Below are 22,513 nucleotides of genomic sequence, written 5' to 3'. Positions count from 1 at the left end.
CATTCATCTAAGTGGTGTAAAGTGCTCTCTAACAGGTCAGGAGATTTACAGTATTGGGGTTGCGATCTAGTGACGGTCACAGAATATGAGCCACCTGTATTAACTGATGCTTTAAGGGGACATGCAGACCTACCATTGCAATATTCCAAGACCCTCCCACTGTCTTCGCTGCGTGGGGTAAACATTTTGCTCTTCACTTTAATTTTTCCTCTGATTGTACATCATCATCATTACAGACCTGTAGTTTCGTTTATACAATATGATATCTTAAAAACAGGAATAACTGTTTCACCCTTTGCACTGAGCGAAATTCTTCAGCAATCCATCATGTCTCCACATTTTGCTGATAGAAAAGGAAAAGTCTTCAGAAATAGTTCTCCAGACTTCTTGAAGGACCTTAAAAGGTCTTCTTTGGATGCTGGCTGCCTTTTGTTCTGTTGTCTCTCGCAATGATCCCAGACCAATCCAAGACTGATAGTGTTCCATTATGTGCTTTTCTACCCAGATATGATTTTACTGCAGTGTACTTGGGATCATTGTCATGAGGAAAAATAAAGCAAATGTCAATCAGATGCTCTCTAGATGGTATTATGTGGTGGATCAAACTCTGTCAGTACTTTTGAGTGTTTATAATTCCATCAGTTTTGACAAGATCTCCAACTGCAGCTCCAACCATAACAGAGTTTCTACCATGGCTGTAGACGCTCACTGCCAAGCTTCTCTTCTCAACACCTTCGTACTGACATTACTTAGAGCCCAAAATGTCTTTAAAGTTTGGATTAATCACTCCAAAGCCCTTTTTCCCATTGATTTTTCAATCTACTTCTTGTGTAATTTTGCGTACATCAACCTTTGTTTACCTTCCTTAAGAACGGCTTCTTGACAGTCGCCCTTCCACCAAGACATTTGTGATGAGGTTTCAGCAAACAGTAGGTGCCAGTAAGGGCCAGATTCATTTCTTCCTATTTTGTAAGGACATGGCTTTGAAAATATGTTTACATTAGGATATGTTTCCTTTTGTCCTCTATTTGTCCAGTTTTCCCCAATTTTTTAAAGACATACTGTACTGCCTTTCAAGTTTTTCTTATAGATTAGTGTTAAGTGGCTTAAATATTCTGAAAATAGTCAGATACCATGACTGGGCTGAAAATGAGTGGAACACCAGTCCATGTCTCTCTTCGAGGGATAGCTCAAGACTTTTGAACAGTGCTGTATAATGCACCCTGGATCTGGTTTTCAGTAATCTGTGGTAACCTAACCTCTCGATCAATAGCTGCTGCTTTTATATTATTCTTTTATAACATCTTATCACATTAGCGTGACAGGGAAGGGGGCTTGCGCTGTGAAAAAAGCTGCATTGTGTCCAATGAAACCTGGCCCGTGTAAAGAGCAAACCAGTGAGCTGCAAGACGACTCCTCCTTGTGTTTTAGAGTAATTAGAACTTCTTCCTGCTGCGGAGTTCAGACCTAAATATTTAATCTTGAATGGAACCGTGGCAAAACATGTCATGCTGCCTGGGTCTTTTGTGTCTCGTACACACAGTCCGTGGTGGCAGAGCAGCTGCTAAGGCGCTTTTTGTTGTAAATAGTTGGTGAGTACTGGGGGCTGTGCCCGGTGGGCGTGTTGGAGACATTCTGTAGCATGTCTGCACAATTGTCTGAACGCGTAGATGTGTGTCAGAGATAAGGTGGGACTGTGTGTATGCGCAGTCTAGGGACAGCGGCAGCAGCCGGCAGCGAGTGCATGTGCAGCAGAGCTGACGGAGGCTGGAGCTGTTTTGATCAGAGAAAAGAGAGATGGAGATAAAAAGGCTCTCATCCTAGCAAAGAGGTAGCAGTGAGGCTCTACAGGGAGGGAAGAGACCCAGGCTGACAGAAAGATGAAAAACAGGCAGGATCTGGATGACAGTCAGTTTTTTGGCTGAACACTGGTAATCGCAGATGGACTATTTTTTTCCCTCTTAATGCTCACATTTATCTTCACCCTCCTTTCTTCACTTCACTTCTCTTCTCCTTCCCCTTCCCCTCTTTTGACAGATATGTGTCACAAAGATGTCCACACGCAGCTGCCAGGGAACAGACTCTGTCATCAAGCCCCTGGACACCATCCCTGAAGACAAGAAAGTGAGAGTTCAGCGCACGCAGAGTGGCTTCGACCCATTTGAGAAGCCCGCCAGTCAGGTGAAAAGGGTCCACTCTGAGAACAATGCCTGCATCAACGCCAAGAGCTCAACTGCTGGCAAAGAGTCCCCCAAATTGCGCCGCCACTCCAGCCCTAGTTCTGTAAGTGCACCTCTCCAGCAGCACAGTATAGTGTCGAAGAACCAAATGCACAACTTCTAATTTTTTACACCCTTGAATATCAAAAACTTTTGGACATTAGCCTTAATGAGGGGCTGAGTATACGTGGCAGTTTGCACTCCTTTTAGCTATTTCGACAGGAGGAGGATTATAACTTGTTCAAAGTGGTGATAATTGGCTCCACATAACAACACTGATTTATGTTACTGTACGAAGTTTGAAGTGCTGTTCAATATTAATGAATCCCATTGCTTAAGAATCTAATGCTAGGGTGTTAGTCTTACTTATGTATTCACCAAGGAGCAACCAAAAAATAAGGAAACTAACTTCTCAGGAGTAGGCACGGAAAATTAATGGGTGTAGTGTATCAACGTATCATATTGGAACTTTCATTTAACATTCATGCCTAATGATAAAAGTTGTACATGCATCAAGCAAGTCACCTGTTAAAGATGCTAGCAAAATCAGCGATTGGCCTTCCTGGGAAGAATAATTGTGTTCACTTTTAGTTTTAAAAGTAGAAATTCGTTACGTTTGGGGGCTTGTCTGGGATCATCAGCGGTAGAGACATGGACCTCAATTAATGCACAACAGTTAAGTGGCGCTGTTCATTAATAAACAAAAATACTTAGTTGACTGACAAGCATTTCTGTTAACAACTTACGATGAGTGTTTAAACATCTACTGCAGCTGACTGGTCATATGCATACCTAGTTGTAGTGCAGGCTCTAACCAGCCAAATACAAATATGGTGAAAGACTAGTGTGGATGCAGGTGCAGCAATGTCAATTGACTTTAAAATAGAAGAAGATACTGTAAATTGATCATTACAGTGGGTAGTTACCCTTTTTTATCTGATCACAGCCTGCTAGACTCATCCTAATGGCTAAAACTTCATTATCTTGCGTTGTGAAGTTACACAATATGATTGTTATTGTCCTATGACACCTTCTGATAATCAGTGACACCTGCTGTCAGAACAGTGTAGTGAGAAAAGCTACAATTTGTGCTCTTATTAATTATGCATGCACTGAAAGAGCAGGTTGTTAATAACAGAATAATCCGTGAGCAAAGGCTCTCTTATAGAATGGTTCAACTCCAGTGAAATCAATCTTGTCAGCGCGGTGACAGTGGTCTGATCTCCTTTCGGAGAAAAGCCTGATTAAGCAAGACTTCACATTTCAAAGCCACCATCGTCAGAGGTGTTGATGATAAAGTGTCTGTTTGATAAATAGTGGGTTAAGAGTCAGTCAACAATTGTGCCAGTGTTGTCATGGAAACACAGTTAGTAGCTTGTAGATTGTTTTCTTTTGCTCATAATTAATCACTTTATATTTGAAACCACGTTGTGCACCACCACATACAACAGGTTGTATGTGGTGGTGTTGCTTCAGTCTGATGAACTCAGACTGAAGCAACTGAGGTAGGGCCAACCTTCACATACAAGTAAATATGTCTTGCCTTATCGTCATCTAAATAACAGAAAGTGAGTCTAAGAGGATGTTGACATGCTTACAGAGTGAAGTGGCATAGTTCAGTCATAGTTGGACTTTTAACAGGAAAGTTAATAAAAAGCTGTATAAAGATAAGAGCATGACTGCAAACTAAAGAGAAACAAAACAATCTGTTTATAGCTGACAGATCTCTCTATGTGTCTATCTGTTCTTTGCCTATCCTAACATTCTTCAAATGTAGCAGGTGTACTAATGGGACAGTAAGTCAGTAAGTGCAGCTGTGAAGCATGTTGCTGTTAGGGAATCAGATGCAGTCAGAGGGAGTAGCATGTTACTGCTCTAACATGCTGCAACATACTTCACTGTTCAAAGCCTCAAGGGCTCCTGCCGAAATGTTTTGTAGTGGAACGATGGGAGCCAGTAGACATTCCAGGCTGTGGTTGTTAAGGTAGTCCTCTAATTTTGGGACCTATCCTCTTTGCAACACTAACTGTTGCCGTGTTTTTCATTCTTATGAGCTGATGCACTTCCCCTGATATTGTCGCCACATCACTGCTAGTCTCTTTCTGAAACATGATCTACGACTTATGATTGGCACAGTTTTAGGAACAACAATTCCTTCTAGGAACAGATCTTTATACTGAGTAAATATGATAAATGGAATGGTTACAAAGTTAAGTGCCCAAATGAGATCTTAACTCCTCAATATGGAACAATCTCTTGTCCTATCAGGGTACAAATGCTAATTGATGTTAATGCTAATTAATGCCAAGAAAAGCGATGAGTACTCTAGCCTACAGCTTTACTATGATAACAGGGAGATATGCATCCCCAACATTCACAACACTGGAAATTGTTGTGAATCTCATGAGGCAACAACACGACTGGCTCTTAAGTTTATTGGTTCGGGTGTTGATTGATCGTTTTTTTGGTGATCATGGGTGGGTCAACCGCCTTTATCTTTACCATTCTTACATGTAAAATAGATTTCTATTCAGGATTCTATGAGTTAATATTTAGTTTTGGTTGCTGTTATCATGCAATTGTAATAAAAGATTTTAGGATTTAGACAACTTCGAGCTAACAGTATGGTATGTCTCTTCTAGTGTCAATGGAAATTAGTTCAATTCAATTCAATTGTATTTATATTAGAGATGGCACGATACCACTTTTTTATGTCCATCTCTAATTTATACAGCACCAAATCACAACAACAGTTGCCTCAAGATGCTTTATATTGTAAGGTAGACCCTACAATAATACATACAGAGAAAAAACCCAACAATCATATGACCCCCTATGAGCAAGCACTTTGGCGACAGTGGGAAGGAAAAACTCCCTTTTAACAGGAAGAAACCTCTGACAGAGCCAGGCTCAGGGAGGGGCCCATCTGCTGCGGGTGTACAAAATAACTCAAAATGACTGCAAAGACATACAAAACAAACAGAAATGCCACAGGAATACTACAAAGAAGCTATTTGTTGAATGACAAATGAGTTTGAGTGCATTATGCATCTCTAAAATATTACAGCCTTTGAGATGCTGTCAAAGAACCACTTTCCGTCAGCATTTCTGTTGCTCTGCGACGCTGCTGGCTTTTCTTCTTTATTCCTTCGTCAAAGAAATTTGCCAGCCTGTATCTGTTCACATGCCTAATTGAAGACTGCATACAAATAACACAATTTTCTTAATCATGCAAAGGAGATTTTAGGTTTTTATACATATGTGGTTCTTTTCAGAACCATAGAAGAAAAACGGCACAGAATGCGAAAGGTTTAATGAATGTGCACACAGATAAGATTTAATGAGTGTAATATGAGGCTTGACTGATTGCCTGCCAACATCGCTGTGAGAAGCTAATGAATTGTTTCAGCCCTGATTATGAAATTGTGTTATTTGTGCCGTCCGTGGTCATTTGGCTCAGGCAAACAAACCCACTTGATCTCAAACATTTCAAGTCCTTAATTAAAAAAAGATGGATAGTGGCTAATCTCTGGACCATCAGCCTTCAGAATCCCACTTCTAAATTCTGGACCTGTGTCTTTTGTTTCTTTGGCTTTTGTCCTATAATTTAAATAAATTGCACAGGCTCTGGGATGGCATACTATATGTTCTGTAGGACATGGCATTTAAAATTTCTAGAAATTTGGATTTGTTCTATAAACCACTATCCCCCATCAGAATCAGTCATTAACGGGCTTTAACAGTCGACCTCAGATTAGGCTAATGGAATTTCGTTATATCACAGTTACAGCACATGGCAAAATAAAGTTCATGTTAACTTAATGTCAGAATAACTGCTTACAAAAGTGACTGTGTTGTAAAACGGGAACACACTATTAAAGATTATATGTGTCTTTAACCATTTCAGATCAAAATCTGTAGACTACCCTGACTCAGAGCAATTGTCTAATGGCCTCATAATGTTGTGCTTTCCCCCTTCTTGTCATAAAAGTTGACATTGTTAGAGCAGAAAACCAATGAAGTAAAGATACAGATGAATTAAAAGATTCATATGATAAGCAGACTGACACCAGATTAATAACGGATTTAAAGGTGAAATTTTCTTACTTCTGGATTTGTGATTAATCCACTTATGCAGACCCAGCTGATATCTAGTAAACCCTCAGCTTTAGGGACGTTAAGGCGGTTGCATGCTTTGGCCAAGTGATGATCCAGCTCTGACAACTGCGTAATATTTTGGTACCAATGAACTCCCCCCACCAGTTATTCCTAAAAGAGGATGCAGTAAGGCAAATGTAAAGTGAAAGTGGTTCATGCAGAACACTAGTAGAAAAAAAGACTAGTTCTGTAGTCATGAGCCTTGCTGGGAGAGGTTCTTCAGGCCACCTTACTGTCCAACTCAATTGTTTCACAGATAGAGCTTCACTTCTTCCTTGATCCCAGGGGGAAGTCTGATTTGTTTAGAGAAGCCCTCAGAAATGCTGAGCTTATTACTGCTGCAAGGATAGTGAGCTAACAGGAGGGTGGCTGGAAAGCAATGAAGACAGTGCAGATGTAGCAAATACTGCACCATCATTTAGGGATTTCCTGAAAGCATGGGATTTGGTTAAAGATGCATTACAAGGGAAGATGGTTGCATTGTGCTTTCAGGGCCATAAAAGCTACTGATGCTTCACTGACTCTAAGCAGGTTTTCAGTCCCTGTTGTGTTCATGTGTTAAAATTATAGAAAAAAGGACAGTTTTCTTCTGAAAGAACATTTTCTTAAAGCAACGCTTAAAGGGATTTGAAGACTAGAACATTAAGTATGTTTGTGCTTCAGGACCTTAAAGAATGGTACCTGAATAGCCTCCAGTGCTAAATCATCTTCCAGGCACTCATGGCTTGGGATTCGTCTGACAGATGTAACCTCAGCTACATCGGCACACTGTTAGTCAGTGCCCGGATCCCCAAGTTTTAATTGGCAGAAAAAAATTACATAATGACGGATACAACCATATGACAGTGCCCCACGGCTTGAGGCAAAAAGCCTCGATGAACAAAGCAAGTTAATAACCAGTCTCTTGATACCTGTTATCGCTAACTGCTGTTTCAGGTTTGACCTGAAACCTATAGTTTTGATTTCTGCAGTTTTGTTCAGACCATAGACAAAGAATGTGAAAGGTCTCCAACTGTTAGAAAAAACAGAGGCTGGACAGTCAACATTATTTCGACCGCGTGCAATGAACTTGTGGTCTCACTGAAACGGTTGCTTCGAAGACCGGAAACATGTTTGTGTCAACTCGCGGTCAGTTGCTTTGTGTGTTAAAATGTTGATAAAGTGGCAATGGGGACAAGTTGGCAATTGCAATGCGATGCACCGACTGTGATAACTCAGCAAAGCTCATAGATTTGAAACAGAAAATGAGAAATTTCTTCACAGATCTACAAAATAGTTGTTGTGGTTGTAAAATGACATTTGGCAACCTTTCTTTTAATATAGGTATGTTATCAGAGTACAAGCAGCTGGCAACCAGGTGAATCATGCTGCCTATTGCAGAGATAGTTGTGCTCACTGCTGCGAGCTGACTAAGACTGTATGCAATGCGGTGGCAGTCTGTCTGCATTTAGAAATCAGTTATTCACAAATCCTCACCAGCCTGTCTTAGACGCAATCGCCTTGCAATCGAAAGTGGTTACCAAGAGGTTGAGGGTCTCGCATGCCTAACCTCACCACAACTATTTGTGAAAATGTGAAAATAATTGGATTTTTCTTAGTCACAAGGAGGTCGCCATCCTACTCCTCCTCTTGGGTGACTGAGCGAGGGGGAGGTGATCCACATACTTGATTGGCACGTATGCTTTCGTCAGAGTTACATTTAGTTATCAAAGCACTTTTCCTCATCACTGACAACAGCAGATGTTAGGACAGCATCCAGTGAGTTGAAGTTTCAGAGCTGACTTGTTTCCCCTTTCCTAGCAGTTAGCTATGAATATGCTCACTTCTGTGCCTTCTTCTCTTCGAGCCACAGTTATTTCTTTCTCTGTGAAGTGCTGAGATGGTGAAAAGTGTCTAAAAGTTATCAGCTGACAATTAAATGAAAAGGAGCTCTTACAAGAAGAGACTTGGTAAAAAAATTCTCTCTCCTCCTCCCAACCGACATTACACCTCCTCGATGATACAGCAGGGAGCCTCCAGATTTTAATATCTCTCAGACACTTGTAAATGTGTTCTGTGAAATCCTACGAGGCGCCGCTTTTCTGGGTTACTGAACTCACCCTCTCATTTTGCCTTTTCATATCTCTTTCTTTTTCTTCCCGCAGCCCACCAGCCCCAAATTTGGAAAGGCAGATTCCTATGAAAAGCTGGAGAAACTGGGAGAGGGTTCATATGCTACAGTTTACAAAGGAAAGAGCAAGTAAGTAGCGTGGAATCACTGTCTAATCCAGTTACTCTTCTTTATAGTTGCTAGAAATCACTCATGGATGCAGCGAATATTACATTTAATTATACGAGAGCATTGCTGTGTGGGAATGAAATAATTCAATAGGTTTTATGTAAATAATATTTCTTGTCTGCAAAGCTGTGCACCTCACAAATGCAATGTAATTTCCTTTATTTTAATCACTATAGGATGAATGTATTTATGCCATGATTCAATAGTCTTCGTTCACATTTCATGGTTTGCCGCTTTGCTTGCAAGTTTTGCTAATTAAATTCTTGAAAATGTACAAAACTCCAAAGACTCTAATCTTCTCAGTAATGATGTTATTTGGCGTCACTCTTAAACTACAACAGCTTTGATTGGTGAGCTTCATTCAGTTGTAATCCCTTCGCCTTGTACCCGCGTCTCACTCCACTGCCGCCAAATTACATTTCTCTGGCTTAAATATCCTCGCTGTTCTCTGGCTTCACTCATTTTAAGAGTTTTCCTTTATTGTCGCAAAAAAAGAAACTCGATCAGTTTAGTATACATTGTGTGTGCTTCATGTTGCTGCCAGGGTGAATGGAAAACTAGTGGCTTTGAAGGTGATTCGACTACAAGAAGAAGAAGGAACACCCTTCACAGCCATAAGGGAAGGTAAGACGTTTACGTGCATAGAGGCACAGATACCATATTTTTCTTTCTATATTAATAGTTTCACTTTCTGTCTTACATAAGCTACTTTAATATCACTACGAAAACAGCTCAATATCTCAGTTCAGCCCAGAACTGCAAGTGGTAAGGGCAAGGCTGTGTCCTCATATACCTCAACAGTCATAAACTGTAAATATCATGAAATAGGGAGTTTAAAACTCCAGTCAGTGTTAACTTTCCCTACCTGATCAGAAACCCTTTAAACTGTCTGTGTGGAACTAAAGAAAGCAGATGAGTTTAAATACCTGGGGACAGTCATCCAAAGCAATGGACAGGGAGCATATGGAAGAGGGCCTGGAGAAGTGGCGGCATTGTCTGGAGAGAAGAAGAATAAAAGTCAGTAGAAGCAAAACATTTGAATGAGAGAGCGAGACCGGTGTGTGGTCACCCATCTGAAGCAATGGACAGTGCACAAGACAGGCGAAGGCTAAGATGGTTTGGACATTTACAGAGGAGAGAGAGTGGATATGCTGGGCAATGGAGGTTAAAGATGGACCTACCAAAAAAGAACCAAAGATGGAGACTACAGAGGAGATTCATGGGCGTGGTGAACAAAGACATGCAGACAGCTGATTTGGTTACTGATCCAGTCTGGTGGGAGCAAAAAAAATGCTACTACCATTTGGACATCTCTTAGTCCTCTAATAAGAAGAAATCTGTTCAGTGGATCAAGGCTAATTTGTACTTTTCAGCATTCACTCCTAAAACGTATTTCAGTGTAAGGATCATGTGTTTGGTGGATCTCTGGTGCTTGGGGGAGTGAGCTCTGCTTGAACAGGACTGGAGATGGGATGTCGGTTCTTAGCTGAACCAAGACATTGGAAAAACTCAAAGTTCGCTATTAGCTAACAGGTATATAATGTGAATTGTCTTGTTACAATATGAAGTGCTTAACTTACAGCTTGTAGGGTTTAAAATGATAAACTTTGTCCTGTATGTATAGAAGTTCAGAGCTCGTCCTTGCTTGGCTTGGTTTGTCCTGTCACTTCGTTTTACAGACTCCACTGAAAGAAGATACAGTCACCTCCACGGGAGGAACTGGTATTTAAATTTAGATGAGAACGTGATGCTGTCTGTTTGATCTGCTTATGATCCAGGTCTGATAAAGTAAGAGCTAGACTCCTCACAGACACAGTTAAAACTCTCCCTATGAGAAGATCAGAAAGGTAATTTGAAATTGAACTAATTCAGCAATTACTGAGCAGTGAGCTTAGAGCACAGATATGTGAGCGGCATTACAGACTGCTGCTGAATAAAGTAATGCACACAGAGTATAAGACAGCTGTGAGTGTGTGTTCGTGCAAAAGTCGACACACTCGAGCCATTACCACCGATGTGTGTGTGAGCAGGGAGAGAGGGGGTTGGATCTTCAAACTGGTGACAGGATCTTTGAGGTATCAGACTATAGCTTTAACTTCCTGCTGAGAGGAGCCTTGCCTTTGATCTGCTTATGTGATTTTGTGTTTTTTACCTTCAGGTACTCATACAGAATGAATATATTGATGAGACCTTATCACTTACTGCCTCTCAGAGGTTCTGTCTGTCCCCTGTGTCCTTGGAACAGAACTTTTTGTTTGCTAAATGAATCAGTTTGTTAAATGTCTGAAAATTCCATTTATGCTATATAATAAAAATGAAATACTTTAAATTCAACTAAAATACAATGATATTTTAACTTAAAGAGTATATAAAGGACAGCATACAGTCATCAACTCTGCTGACCTACCTAGCTAGCTTTAGCAGGAAGCACGCTGTTATTTTTCCAATTTAACATAAACTGACAACATGAGCTTTCCCCCTTATTTATATGGAAGGGAATACTAAATGACCAAAATGTGAGCTCCTCAGAATTTGTTGTGCATTTCAAGGTGATAAGTAAAAAAAATAAATAAATTAAGAACAGCTTAAACGTAGCATTAGTTTTAGCTAGCTCTGGCTAGCTTAGAAGCTAACATTCCTAGAGTGATATAGCGCACTGATTTAAGGTAGAATATTATCTCTTTAATGTGTAGTTAGCATTTTTTTCTTTTAGAACTAGTCTTATACTGACAAAAGTTGGGGTAATTTGCATGCGGAGAAAATTTGTCACTTGTTCCAGTTGGGTTGAATTTCTTGTATTAGCCCCTTTCATTACTTAGTGCTTCCAGTGGCTACAGGCCAAGCAGTTTTGTGGTGATAATCTAATGCCAGCTTTTATGCAAAAGCTCTAATTTGATGGAACTGCTTTTAGATTGAAAACCAGCATTGGTTGAAAAAAGTAAATTAGAAGCTCGTAGAAGTCGTTTGCTGTGTCTGAGATTTTTTGTAAGGTAGTTCAATCTGAAATCAGAATATCTCGTATTAAATGTTAAAAAAGTAAACTTGTTCTTTTTGTTACTAAATTAACTTGACTGTGATGTCAAAGCTATAAAATGTCCCCACCAAAAACTGAAAATGTGTCGTGTATTATTTGCACAATGCTCACCGTGCTCTATTCAAGCTGTGACTTCGATCAAGTAATGTAAATGTGCTCATCATACCCAGCCTCCCAAGTAAGACTCTTTAAGCTTCGCCGCTGTAACGATTTGATCATCTTCCCAGCATATCTCCCTCCTAATTAACAATAAGTCTTACGTCATGAACATGTTGACAAATGAGTGTGAGAACTTTGAGTAGTAAATCCACCCCGTGTTTTCTCTTTGTGTTTTAATCTTTTCCTGATCCCCTCTATGTGATGAGAAATTCTAATAATGCAGCTAATGAAAGCATAACACAGTTCCCTGGTATCAACTCTCTGCCTCTTTCTGTTCGGTTTTGTTTCTGCAGCATCTCTTCTGAAAGGCCTGAAGCATGCTAACATTGTCCTCCTTCATGACATCATCCACACCAAGGAAACCCTAACTTTGGTTTTTGAATATGTGGTGAGTCTGCACACTGAGATCACCCATTTGGGCTCTTTACGGGGGGGGCTGTGGAGGTTTAAAATTAGATCAAGAATCTGTTTTTAGCATTCAAAAGAAAACATTTTCAAAGAACAGAGGTCAGCACTTATGTGTTTCTTTAGTTTGATTGATTTGATCCCAGTACATCCTTGCTGATTGAGTTTCAGTTTTTAATACTCTCCCGCTAGAAACATGAGCTGTAGATATTTTGATTGGCATACTCTTAGTTTTAGGGCACTTGAGGAATGTTAAAGCAGCTAGGGCTTTTTCCGTTCTTTGCTCCATAGGATGGCAGCCAGGTCCACCACAGCCTGGTCTGTCTGTGCCTGCAACAGGAAGCCAAGCGGGCATTTTATTGGAAGGTCATGGTTTTAGCATGTTTCCACAACTGTCCTGTCAAATACTGCGTGCACAAATAACAGAAATAATATTCTGTTGATGCATTTATGGCCAGTGGAAATGCTCTGACTCGGCAACACTGTTAAAGCCAAGTAAAGGAAGGTTACTTACCAGAAACCTCTGGAACAGCACAGTTTACCAAATGATGATCATTAGATTAGCCGAAACAAACTGACTTACCCACAAAAAAAGCAACAGCATTAAGTATCTATTAATGATGGCACATGCCAAGGCAAATATTTGCTGGTGTGACAGTCGTTTGTGGTCTTTATCTTTAAATGGGCAGGTGAAATAATATCTGAGCTGGAGCATTTCCAGGGTCGTGAGGGCGATCTACTTAAGATATTTTTGTTTGTTTGGAGAGTGAAAGACAAATCGTGACAGAGTGATGTCTTGTTGAGCCAACATCAGATACTGGTGGGACAAACCTGTTTTGCCAAAACCATGAGTAACAGTGTAGACAGGGCAGAACAAATGTGTGCATCTAACTTTACTGCACCAGGAGATTACCCTATTTTTCCCTATTTATAAAAACCTTTTAAAGAATTTAATTTGTTCTGATAAGATCTCGTCTCCTATTTTTCATCTCATTTTAATTTGTTGATGAACGTTTTATTTCATTTTATCCAAGTTTTTGTCCTTGTGCTTCAGGGTTAGTTTTTTTTTTTTTTTAGGGTTTTTTAGTTTTTGCCTTGTTTTCATCATAAAAAAAACATGTTGACAAAAACATTGGCAAAAATTATTGGTCCACAAAATTCACACTGGGTTCCAGTCACAATCTCATGCTGAGTAATACTGGTACTTCTAGTGGACTGGATACTTAGGAGGTAAAATATGTCAGTGATCATTTTTCCAAATATGGATAACTGTAGTCAACAAAAAACTGATATTTTTCTTGTACTTATTGGCATGGCTTCGTTCTAGCGACATCAAGACCCCGTCGCAGCAAAGAGACTTTAGTTGTGACGGGGTCAGTGTCACTGATAGTGTCCCAAGACTTCATTGACAACATATTGCAGAGATTTTCATATATGAGAGAGGCAAACGTCCAAACGCGTGTCAGCCATCAGCTGATGCAAGATTGCTTTGAGAAAAGCTTATCTGCCAGAATTCCGGCTGACCTCAATTACATCACCTACACCAACCGTTTAGTGTTTAGTTGGGAAGCAACCACACTGCCAGGAGAAGTAAAAGAAGCAGACATGACAACCTCCTTATAAGTATGTTAAACTGAAACTAGCTACATACTTGTAAGGATTGGTGACCACATCTGTCACAGTTACAGGATTATTCCACTGACAGTATTGTTTCATCCAACTGAACCGACTGGACTTCTGCTGCCTGTCCAAACAAGTTCAAAGAATAGTATTCAAATGTTGTGCAGCAAGGGCCAAAATAACTTGATTAGGACGTTTTTCTAATTAATAAGGAAAGACTCCAGTGTCTACAGAGGGAATAGAGTAGGAGTGTACTACAAGGATAAAAAGTTTTCAACGCAGTTTTGGACAGATCTGAACCCAGGTTGTTCAGAACAGTCTCATCTTGTCTTACCCTTTACTGTGCACCAACTGACAGCAGCTTCTGATGGGCTCATTTATATTCATGCTGCGTGAGGCCAGATCGCTCAACCAGCTTACTCAGCTTTCCTTCTCTACTACATTTATTAGACTGGGGATGGTGGAATGCCCCCTGTTGGTAGATTTGACACATGTCAAAGGGTTTGGCTTCTGAATCGAGGATGGAGCCCAGCGGGTTGTGTTTAAATGAAGAATGAGAAAAAAGTTCAGTTTGCCTTTAAAGGTGAAACAGTGACGTCTCATCCTAAGTGGTTATCCACACTTTTCACTAATACAGCACATCTTTCAATCATAATGCCACACAGTCCTTTAACAGCGAGGGATTACCCTGGTTTCCCTGCAGCCAGTGGTTATTTATTTGACTGGGATGCTAAATTGTGTTGATGTTGATATATCATCTTGTGTTCAGTGCTCTAATAGCTTGAGCTTCCCCAAAAATCCATTCGTTGTTCTCCCCTCAAAGCTAATGGTGAATGACAGGATGCAGGGGAAATGCACACAGAGAGAGGACAGACAACTGACATGAAAAGCAATGACAAATATGCTGTGTGTGTGTGCTGAGGCGTCTTTGTGAATTATTCAGCAGAGGAGGTTCTGTGGTGTGGCCAGCAGTAGGGGACTGTAAATATTAGTGTGGTTTCATAGTCACTGCCTCCATCCACAAATCTGTTCTGAAAGCACAGAGGTGAAGGGCAGACCAAGGCTGGGTGCATGTCTGATTTTCTGATAAGAATATCAATTCAGCTCATACGATAAACTCTGGCATAAAATAAGCCACATTTCTTCTTCCTGGGGACGTACGCTAAAGTAGTGTGTGGACCAAGAACAGCATCTGCTTTGAACTTGATTGGACCAATTAGAATTTACAGGCACACAAAAAAATGGCAGATAGCAAAAATGTACATAACTTAGACCCAAACATAGAGTCCTGTTTTAGAGCCACCCATTGTTTCTTCATATTTTTCTAGTCAAACATGCAAACATATATTCATTCAGTTTCAATTTTACTTCATTTATAAAGCGTTAAATTGCAACAACAGGAACCTGAAGACAATATTGAACAACCCCAACAATTAGACAACCACCTATGAGCAAGCACTTTGGCAAAAGTGGGAAGGAAAAGCTTCCTTTTAACAGGAAGAAACCTCCAGCAGAACCGGGCGGCCATGTGCCGTGACTAGTCGGGGTAAGGGGAGCGAGACAGGACAAAGACATGTACATGGAAATATAGCTCATTACAATTCTATGTAATGTGATGACCTTCATACGTCAACATTCCTGGACTCTCTTAGACAAGCTCTCCTATAATTTTTTTAAGTGGTCTTCAGGAATAGTTTTCCAGGCTTCTTGAAGTTCTTCTGTGGATGTTCTTCTACTTTATTAATTTGGATGTGATTCCAGTCCATGACTCATAGTGTTCCACGGTAGGTTGTTCTATCCAGGTCTGTTATTACTTCCCTGCTGTGTGCTTGGGATTATTGCCATGCTGAAAAATGAAGCATTTGACAATCATAATATTTATTGATATTACTGGATGTTGGATTAATTTGACAGCACTTTACTGCGTTCAAAATTCCATCCATTTTGACAAGAATTTTGACATTTCAACCAGTAGCCCCACTGGTTAAAATGCACCCAAACCATAACAGAGCCTCCAGCATGTTTGAAAGATTTCTGTAGATATTCACAGTTGTGCCTCTGAAATTTTGACTCTGAAAATAAAACGGTTGAGCTGTAAACGAGTATAATATGGCATTCAGTGACAGTGGCTGGTCTCTAGCCACATGCATGGCTGCCCCTCCCTATGTCCAATTTCGCTGCAGGTCAACTGCAAGTGACAAGTAAAGGCTTCGATCAATTCAATCAATCACAGTGTAAAATGTACATACATAAAACGATGATGTCTTTCTCAATGACTGTATTCAAGATGGTGGGTCAACATGGTGGCGCCCATGAAACGGCGCCTGCTCCCATGTATTTTTAATGGATTACTCAAAATATTTTGACAGTGCATCAATTTTTTGGAGTTACAATCAATATCAATCAATATATATTTAAGAGTTCAGTTTCCTTTTTTCTATCAAATAACCCAAAAAATGACTGTAAGGAAAAAATATGATGATTACGTGATATCCAAGATGCCCATATATTGTGTTAGACCACCTAACTTCTAGCATTTAACGTTCCTTTATACTGCTTTGTACAATAAAATCACAGTAGCATCAAGTTGGTCCCAATTTCTAGAGCTGTTTTTGCTCCAAAGCATTTGCATATGCTAAGGTGTACTTGGTGGTAACCACTTTAGATGATCTTTAAGGAATCTTACGTGCTATATAAATAAATTGCTTGCTTTCTTACTTACCTTTAAAACCTTCACACTAACACTGGGATGTTCTTGCCTTTGTCCTCACCCAGCACACAGACCTGTGTCAGTATATGGACAAACACCCTGGAGGACTGCATCCAGACAACGTCAAGGTACAGTATGAAGGATTATGCTGCTCACAATGACCTTGTTGTTTCTTAAAGCCAGCAGTGTGTTCCTTACATATAAAGAAATGATATTCTGATCCACCGTGAGCAGATAACTGGAAACAGGCAGCTGTTTAACTTTGAAACAAAGAGTCTAGTGTGGTGGTTACTACTGACTGGGGTTGGAACATCTTGGTTGATGGGAAGAAAAATCTGTGGGACTGTGACGCGATTCAGTTAGGAAAAGAAAAAGTATGTTGTTGTTTTTTCCTTTTGCTCATCATTGAAGAATTTTTAGATTTCAGATGGTAGGAAATGTGGAGCCTTTGCCCCTTTAGTAGACAGCTTACAGGCTACCAGTTTGCCAGCACAGTCAGCAGGCCACAGGTGACACCTGTCAGCTTACCAGATTCAGCTGAACAAGCCGCTGATTAAATCCAGCTGAGCGTCAGGTGAGTGGGACAAGGAAATCTGGACCGGCGTTAACGTTATCCCTCCAATCACTGACAGAAACTAAAATGTGTTTTTGATAGTTAAGTCAAAACTTGTGTTTTGTAATGCCCTTTCCTATTTTTCTTCAGAGTTTCATAGAAACATTTCAATGTGCTGTCAGATTGTAGAACTGTGTTTATATTTTTATGTGAAACACTTTAATATACAGACGACATTGACATAATTTGTCACCGTCACTTAGTGCACATATCAGATGAAACCTTATCCAAAGCTGACAGTTAAATAGCAACCTTTAACCAAATCCACAATTAAGTAGTTCAATATCCAACCTGGTTTACTCATGATTGTGACTGAAGCTGACATATTGTGAAACTGTAATGGTGAAGCTGCCGATCAGCGCATTACTCCTGTGGAAGCGTCTGTACAGACTCACAGGTTCCTGTTTGTAGGAGGGCAGTGCTAACACAAACAAGCAGGTAGAGTGAGCGATGATGGAGTGAATGAGGCCATGTGTTGGTGGGATGTTGGGAGGTTCCATCATGCAGTGAGGTGATAGTTCAGGCTACATTTGTTATGTAACAGCTCGTACCTTTTTTGACACTAAGGATTTACATAAGTAATTTGTGTTTCTCCTGCTGACAGCAGCTACATGTTTAGTATGGGATTATTCCAAGAGAGCAGAGTGAGGTGTTTCTTAAATCCTTTTGATTTCAGTTCCTTTGTGGCACAACTCCTGAGTCGTCTGTTCTAATGAACTGAGCCTGTGCAGTTGCAATAGAGGCAGCATGAAAAACACTTGTTTTAATGATCCGTCACAGTACACTGGCATTTCCTGTTTTAACCTTCCTGCCTTCTTGGGACCTTTTTGTGCCACTGCTATGTGTTAAATGGCTGCCATTTCCACTGTGTTCAGTGGAATATAACCAAACTTGCCACAGGATAGTTTTTACCTGTCAATGTTAATATTCCAGTGTGAATTCCTTAAATCAGCCTAAAATGGCTGAGCAGCAGAAATCCCCACACCCATCACCCTGGGGACCATTTTCTGCCCACTGACTTCCATTATAAACGCTATTTTTCAACCCCAAATTATCATCATATGATTTTATTTTTTCTTCTTTTCTTGGATGTCAATGAAGACTCAGGGCCTTGAAGTTTTAATTTTTAAATTGCAAAAAAAATGCAAAAAAAATAATGGCAGGTCAAAATGTATGTTGGTGCCAATCTTTGGTCCATCTAAAGGCCTACTTATAATGACAATCACATATTACTTCAACTGGTTTTTTGTGGAAATATTTAGTTTCGTTTTTTGGTTTTTGGGGCTTATAACACAGGGCGCTCATGTAATAACACTGGGATTTGAAGGGTTAAAACAACGAAAATATAATTAAAACTTTACATGAATATTTCAGGGAGAAGTAGTTTTACAAGGTTGGCTAATTTAAAGTGGAATAAAATATGGATATATGGTCTTTTTATGGCGTGGCTGAGAATGGTCCCTAGGGTGATGGGTGTGAGTTTTTTAAAGGATGGCAGGAGGGTTAATATAGCGTGTGATGTCAACTTAAAATATCCTTCACTTGTCACTGTGTGTTAATCTCTACACTTGATGAGATGTAATCTACATCACATAGAGTGCAGCCTAGTGGCAGTTAAGCTCACTGCAGAGCTATTTTTAAGGATTCACCATCCATCCAGTTTCTGCTGCTTATCTGAGTCCAGGGTATGGAAGCAGCAACCTAAGCAGAGTTTCCAGACCAGCTTTTCTGGGAGGACACAGGAAGGTTCCCAAGCCAGCCAATAGAAAAGCCAAGAGAGGGCATCGTCACAGTTGGGTATACCTGAAACACCTCACTTAGGAGGCACCGAGAAATTCTCCCCATAAAAACTGTGAACAGAACGGGAGGGTTGGTGGAGTCCAACACCGACTGGGAACAAGCCCAACTTATTGCTGGTATTGTGAACCAAGTTCTTGCTAGGAATATACAGAGATACAATAGCCTGCTAAAAACAGGCCAGATACCCCATACTCCCAAAGGTTAGGGTTTGGATAAGTATGTAACATGCATCCAGTGGTATACATATTGAACACATTGTTGAATGCCTTCTCCAAGTCCACAAAAAATGTACACTGGTTTGGCAAACCATGCACCCTTAAATAGCCCCAAAACAATAAAGAGCTGGTCCAGTGTTCTACAACAAGGACAAACACTAGAGGGTTTCTCCTGAATCCAAGGTTAGACCAATGTATGGCCTTTCCTCTTCAGTACACTAGAGTGTCCAAGGAAGGCCAAGGAGTGTGATTCTCTTAAAGTTGGTAAACAGTCTTTGGAGCACCCTGCTTAAATGTTTGCCAGTTCAAGACCATGACTCCCAGCTTCCAGGTAATGCAGCATAATTGATGGTCCTGGAAATGTGTCCATTGTTTCTGTAGGATGGAGAAGTGGGCAGGAAACTGCTTCTCTGTCCTCTGTCATCTGATGATTTTCCAGAATCACCCAGAAGCTGACTGAAAGTCAAACTTCTCAAACTTTTGCTTTCTTCACTCCACTTGACCTGCTTGATGTCATCGGACTCCTAGCTCAGTAGGATGCGTACTTCAGCTGGACAGTTCCCTTCTGGCGTCTGGTGTATTTGCTTTTGAGGTTGCTGCCACTGCAAGCATCAAACACCTTAAATTCAACTGGCCACCAGATTAACTGCTGTTTGTTCCGTTTCTGCTTCATTATTCAGGACGCATCTACTTCCTTACTATGCTAACAAGTGTCTACCACCACTAACTCTGCTGTGCAGAGTATGACAGTGCAGCAACACAACACAACGTTTCCCTCTTTGCTGGCTGGCTCCTTGGTGGCCATCTTTGCTGTGAATGCTAATGCCTAGACCTCTTGTAATGGCAGCAGTAGTTAAACAAGCTGGTGGGAAAACACATAATAGGCAGGAGGAAGACAAGCCTAGCATAATATGATGGCCATCAAGAGACTGTGCTGAGTGCATGCGTGTTTGATGGAGGTGCATTAGTGCAATTTCTTACACTCATTGACTCACCATTCTTTGAGACATTATTTTATTACCACACTTAATTACAGAAAACATATCTGAGTTGTTCTTTTACTCTGTTTGCCTTCAGGATCTCTGCTGCCTGCTCAGTGATCAGTAACAGGAAATGTGCATTTCTGCCTTTAGGTTTATATTAAGCTAAAGCGTGTGTTACGACCCGGCTCGAAATGACCGTAACAAGAGCGGGGTGTCCCGTGACTTCCCACGCCCAAACAGACACAGCCACAGCATCGGACTTTTAACAATAGTTTATTGACAACAATGGCACTCACGGTAGTGGGAGTGTATAATTTCGGGGTGAGCTAAGGCCAACACAACAAACAAAGCTCAACCTAGGCTTCGGTTCCCCTCTGACCTGTTTAAGGAAAAGAAAAGAAAGAAATAACACAGTCTGACCTCCCTGGTCTAAAAACACAGGAGAAAAGAAGGCTTCCCAAAATAATCGGCAGCTCACCCCTACTTGCTCCGCACTTCACACACATGCCCAACTTTTTAACCAAATAGCTATTGCTACGACTGCTCCGTCTGCACCTGAGGCACAGGAAGTCTGCCACACCCCCCGCACCGCAGCTCTTCAGTCGCCCTTTTATAGTTCACGTCCACAGCAGGAACCAGTTACATCAGGCTGTTCCTTAGGTCCACCAATCACAGCCGAGCCCCTGCACAGGTGAATTTGCATACACACATTAAGAAACAAATAACCCACCAACACACGCACATAACAGCGTGTCTCTTATAAAAACATCAAAACTGATGTTCTTTGATATTTTTTTAACATCAAATATCAAAACAGTTGTTCTGTTTGGGTTTAGACCTTTATTACACCACAATCTTTTAACTGACCGTAGGTGTCCATAATTTCATAATCTGAAAAGGGGGGAAAGATTTGGTAAAGAGACATTTTAAAAACAATGTGTGAACTTACTTAATTGTATTCACCTTATAAGCAGTTTATAGTTGTTGAAAAGTTGTCGCTTTAAATAAATTCTGTTTTCTCAGAATTCTGGAAAAGAAAAAGAAAAGACGTGCCTACTTTTTTTTTTTTTCGGTGGCCCTAATCCTGAGAGAGTTGATCACTACATTATCACCTAATGCTTGCAAACTTGGTTAGCAAGCTGCTAAGTGTATGGGTGCAATAGAGACACATGATTGGTAATCAGTGCGAAGTAGCAGACAAATAAAACTGGATGGCCTCTACCACACAGCGGGAGACACTTCGGGTATGGGTAATACATCGCAGACAGCTATGTCTGCTGCCTATGTTAGCATACCTGCTAACCCAAGCAGCTCCCTAAATGTAAGCCTAGGCAGTATCTAAATGAACGAGTTATAACATGACTTCACCCACTGTACAGCTGTGAAAGGGGAAACTATCCATAGAGGCCAAAGCCATTTTTCTGTACCAGGCTGTAGTTGACCTTTTTAACTTTGAAGTATATTGAAATTGAGTTGCTTTTGGAGCCAGTGCCAGATGGCCACCTCAGGATCTGCAGGTTTTCTAACTCTTGAATGTTGTGGTTACTGCTTGTCTTGCTCATATGGAACCGGCACATGTGTATTTGGCTACATCCACACGTACACGGGTATTTTTGAAAACGGAGATTTTCCGTTTTTGTTTTAAAAAATAATCCCGTCCACACGTAAACGCAGAAATGAAGGAAAACGCTGCTATGAACATGCCAAAGCAACAGGTGGCGATATATTCCTAACCGTGTAGAAATGTTGGCCAATCAGAAGTCTAGAAGCCTCGGCGGGAAATAGTAAACAAAGATGGGGCATAGAAGCAGAACCCAGTCGTATGTGTGGAGGGACAGTAACTGTGTGTATATGTAAGCATTTAAACACTGCAGAGAGTAGAATTAACAGTAACAGTATTGTAGAAATTCATTTCACCGAAACAATAACGTGGCGCACACCTTTGATGCTGCGTTTTCTCCGTTTACCTCGTCCACACAGGCAAAAAGTTTCAAAAATATCCACCCTGGCAGGCGTTTTTAGAAATCTCAGTTTTCAGTGAACGCCGTTTACGTGTGGACGAAAGGTGCAAACGCATAGAAAAATCTGCGTTTTCAAAAATACCCGGGTACGTGTGGACGTAGCCTTAGAAACTTGTAAGAAACTACCAAAGATATTATACTTTTTAGTGACAGAGTCTGAATCATTAGAGCTAATATGTTTAGAAGAAGCTCAGTAGGCGAACACTGACCTGACCACCAGCACCATAAAGACAGCTAATGTCTGTTATTAGGGTGTTTCCTGATTGACTGTGAGAAAGTGCAGTCACTCAGATATCCT

At 40.6% G+C, this 22,513-nt stretch overlaps 1 protein-coding gene across 5 annotated transcripts in view; it reads left to right on the top strand.

Annotated features, from left to right (window-relative positions):
• cdk14 (cyclin dependent kinase 14) overlaps positions 1–22,513 on the top strand; it is a 233,986-nt gene that overhangs the window by 76,962 nt on the left and 134,511 nt on the right. For 4 of the 5 annotated variants that reach the window (XM_026184457.2, XM_026184458.2, XM_026184459.2 and 1 more), the window contains 5 exons: positions 2,038–2,283; positions 8,522–8,616; positions 9,200–9,279; positions 12,142–12,236; positions 16,649–16,711. In XM_026184457.2, coding sequence (XP_026040242.1) covers positions 2,038–2,283; positions 8,522–8,616; positions 9,200–9,279; positions 12,142–12,236; positions 16,649–16,711 — 579 coding nt within the window. Of the gene's footprint in view, positions 1–1,690; positions 1,932–2,037; positions 2,284–8,521; positions 8,617–9,199; positions 9,280–12,141; positions 12,237–16,648; positions 16,712–22,513 lie in introns of those variants that run through there. The other variant, XM_026184460.2, reaches the window with a different exon arrangement.

This window comes from Astatotilapia calliptera, chromosome 11, assembly GCF_964374335.1.
Source record: "Astatotilapia calliptera chromosome 11, fAstCal68.1, whole genome shotgun sequence".
NCBI classification, from domain to species: Eukaryota; Metazoa; Chordata; class Actinopteri; order Cichliformes; family Cichlidae; genus Astatotilapia; species Astatotilapia calliptera.
This window is presented reverse-complemented; position numbering and strand designations above follow the sequence as displayed.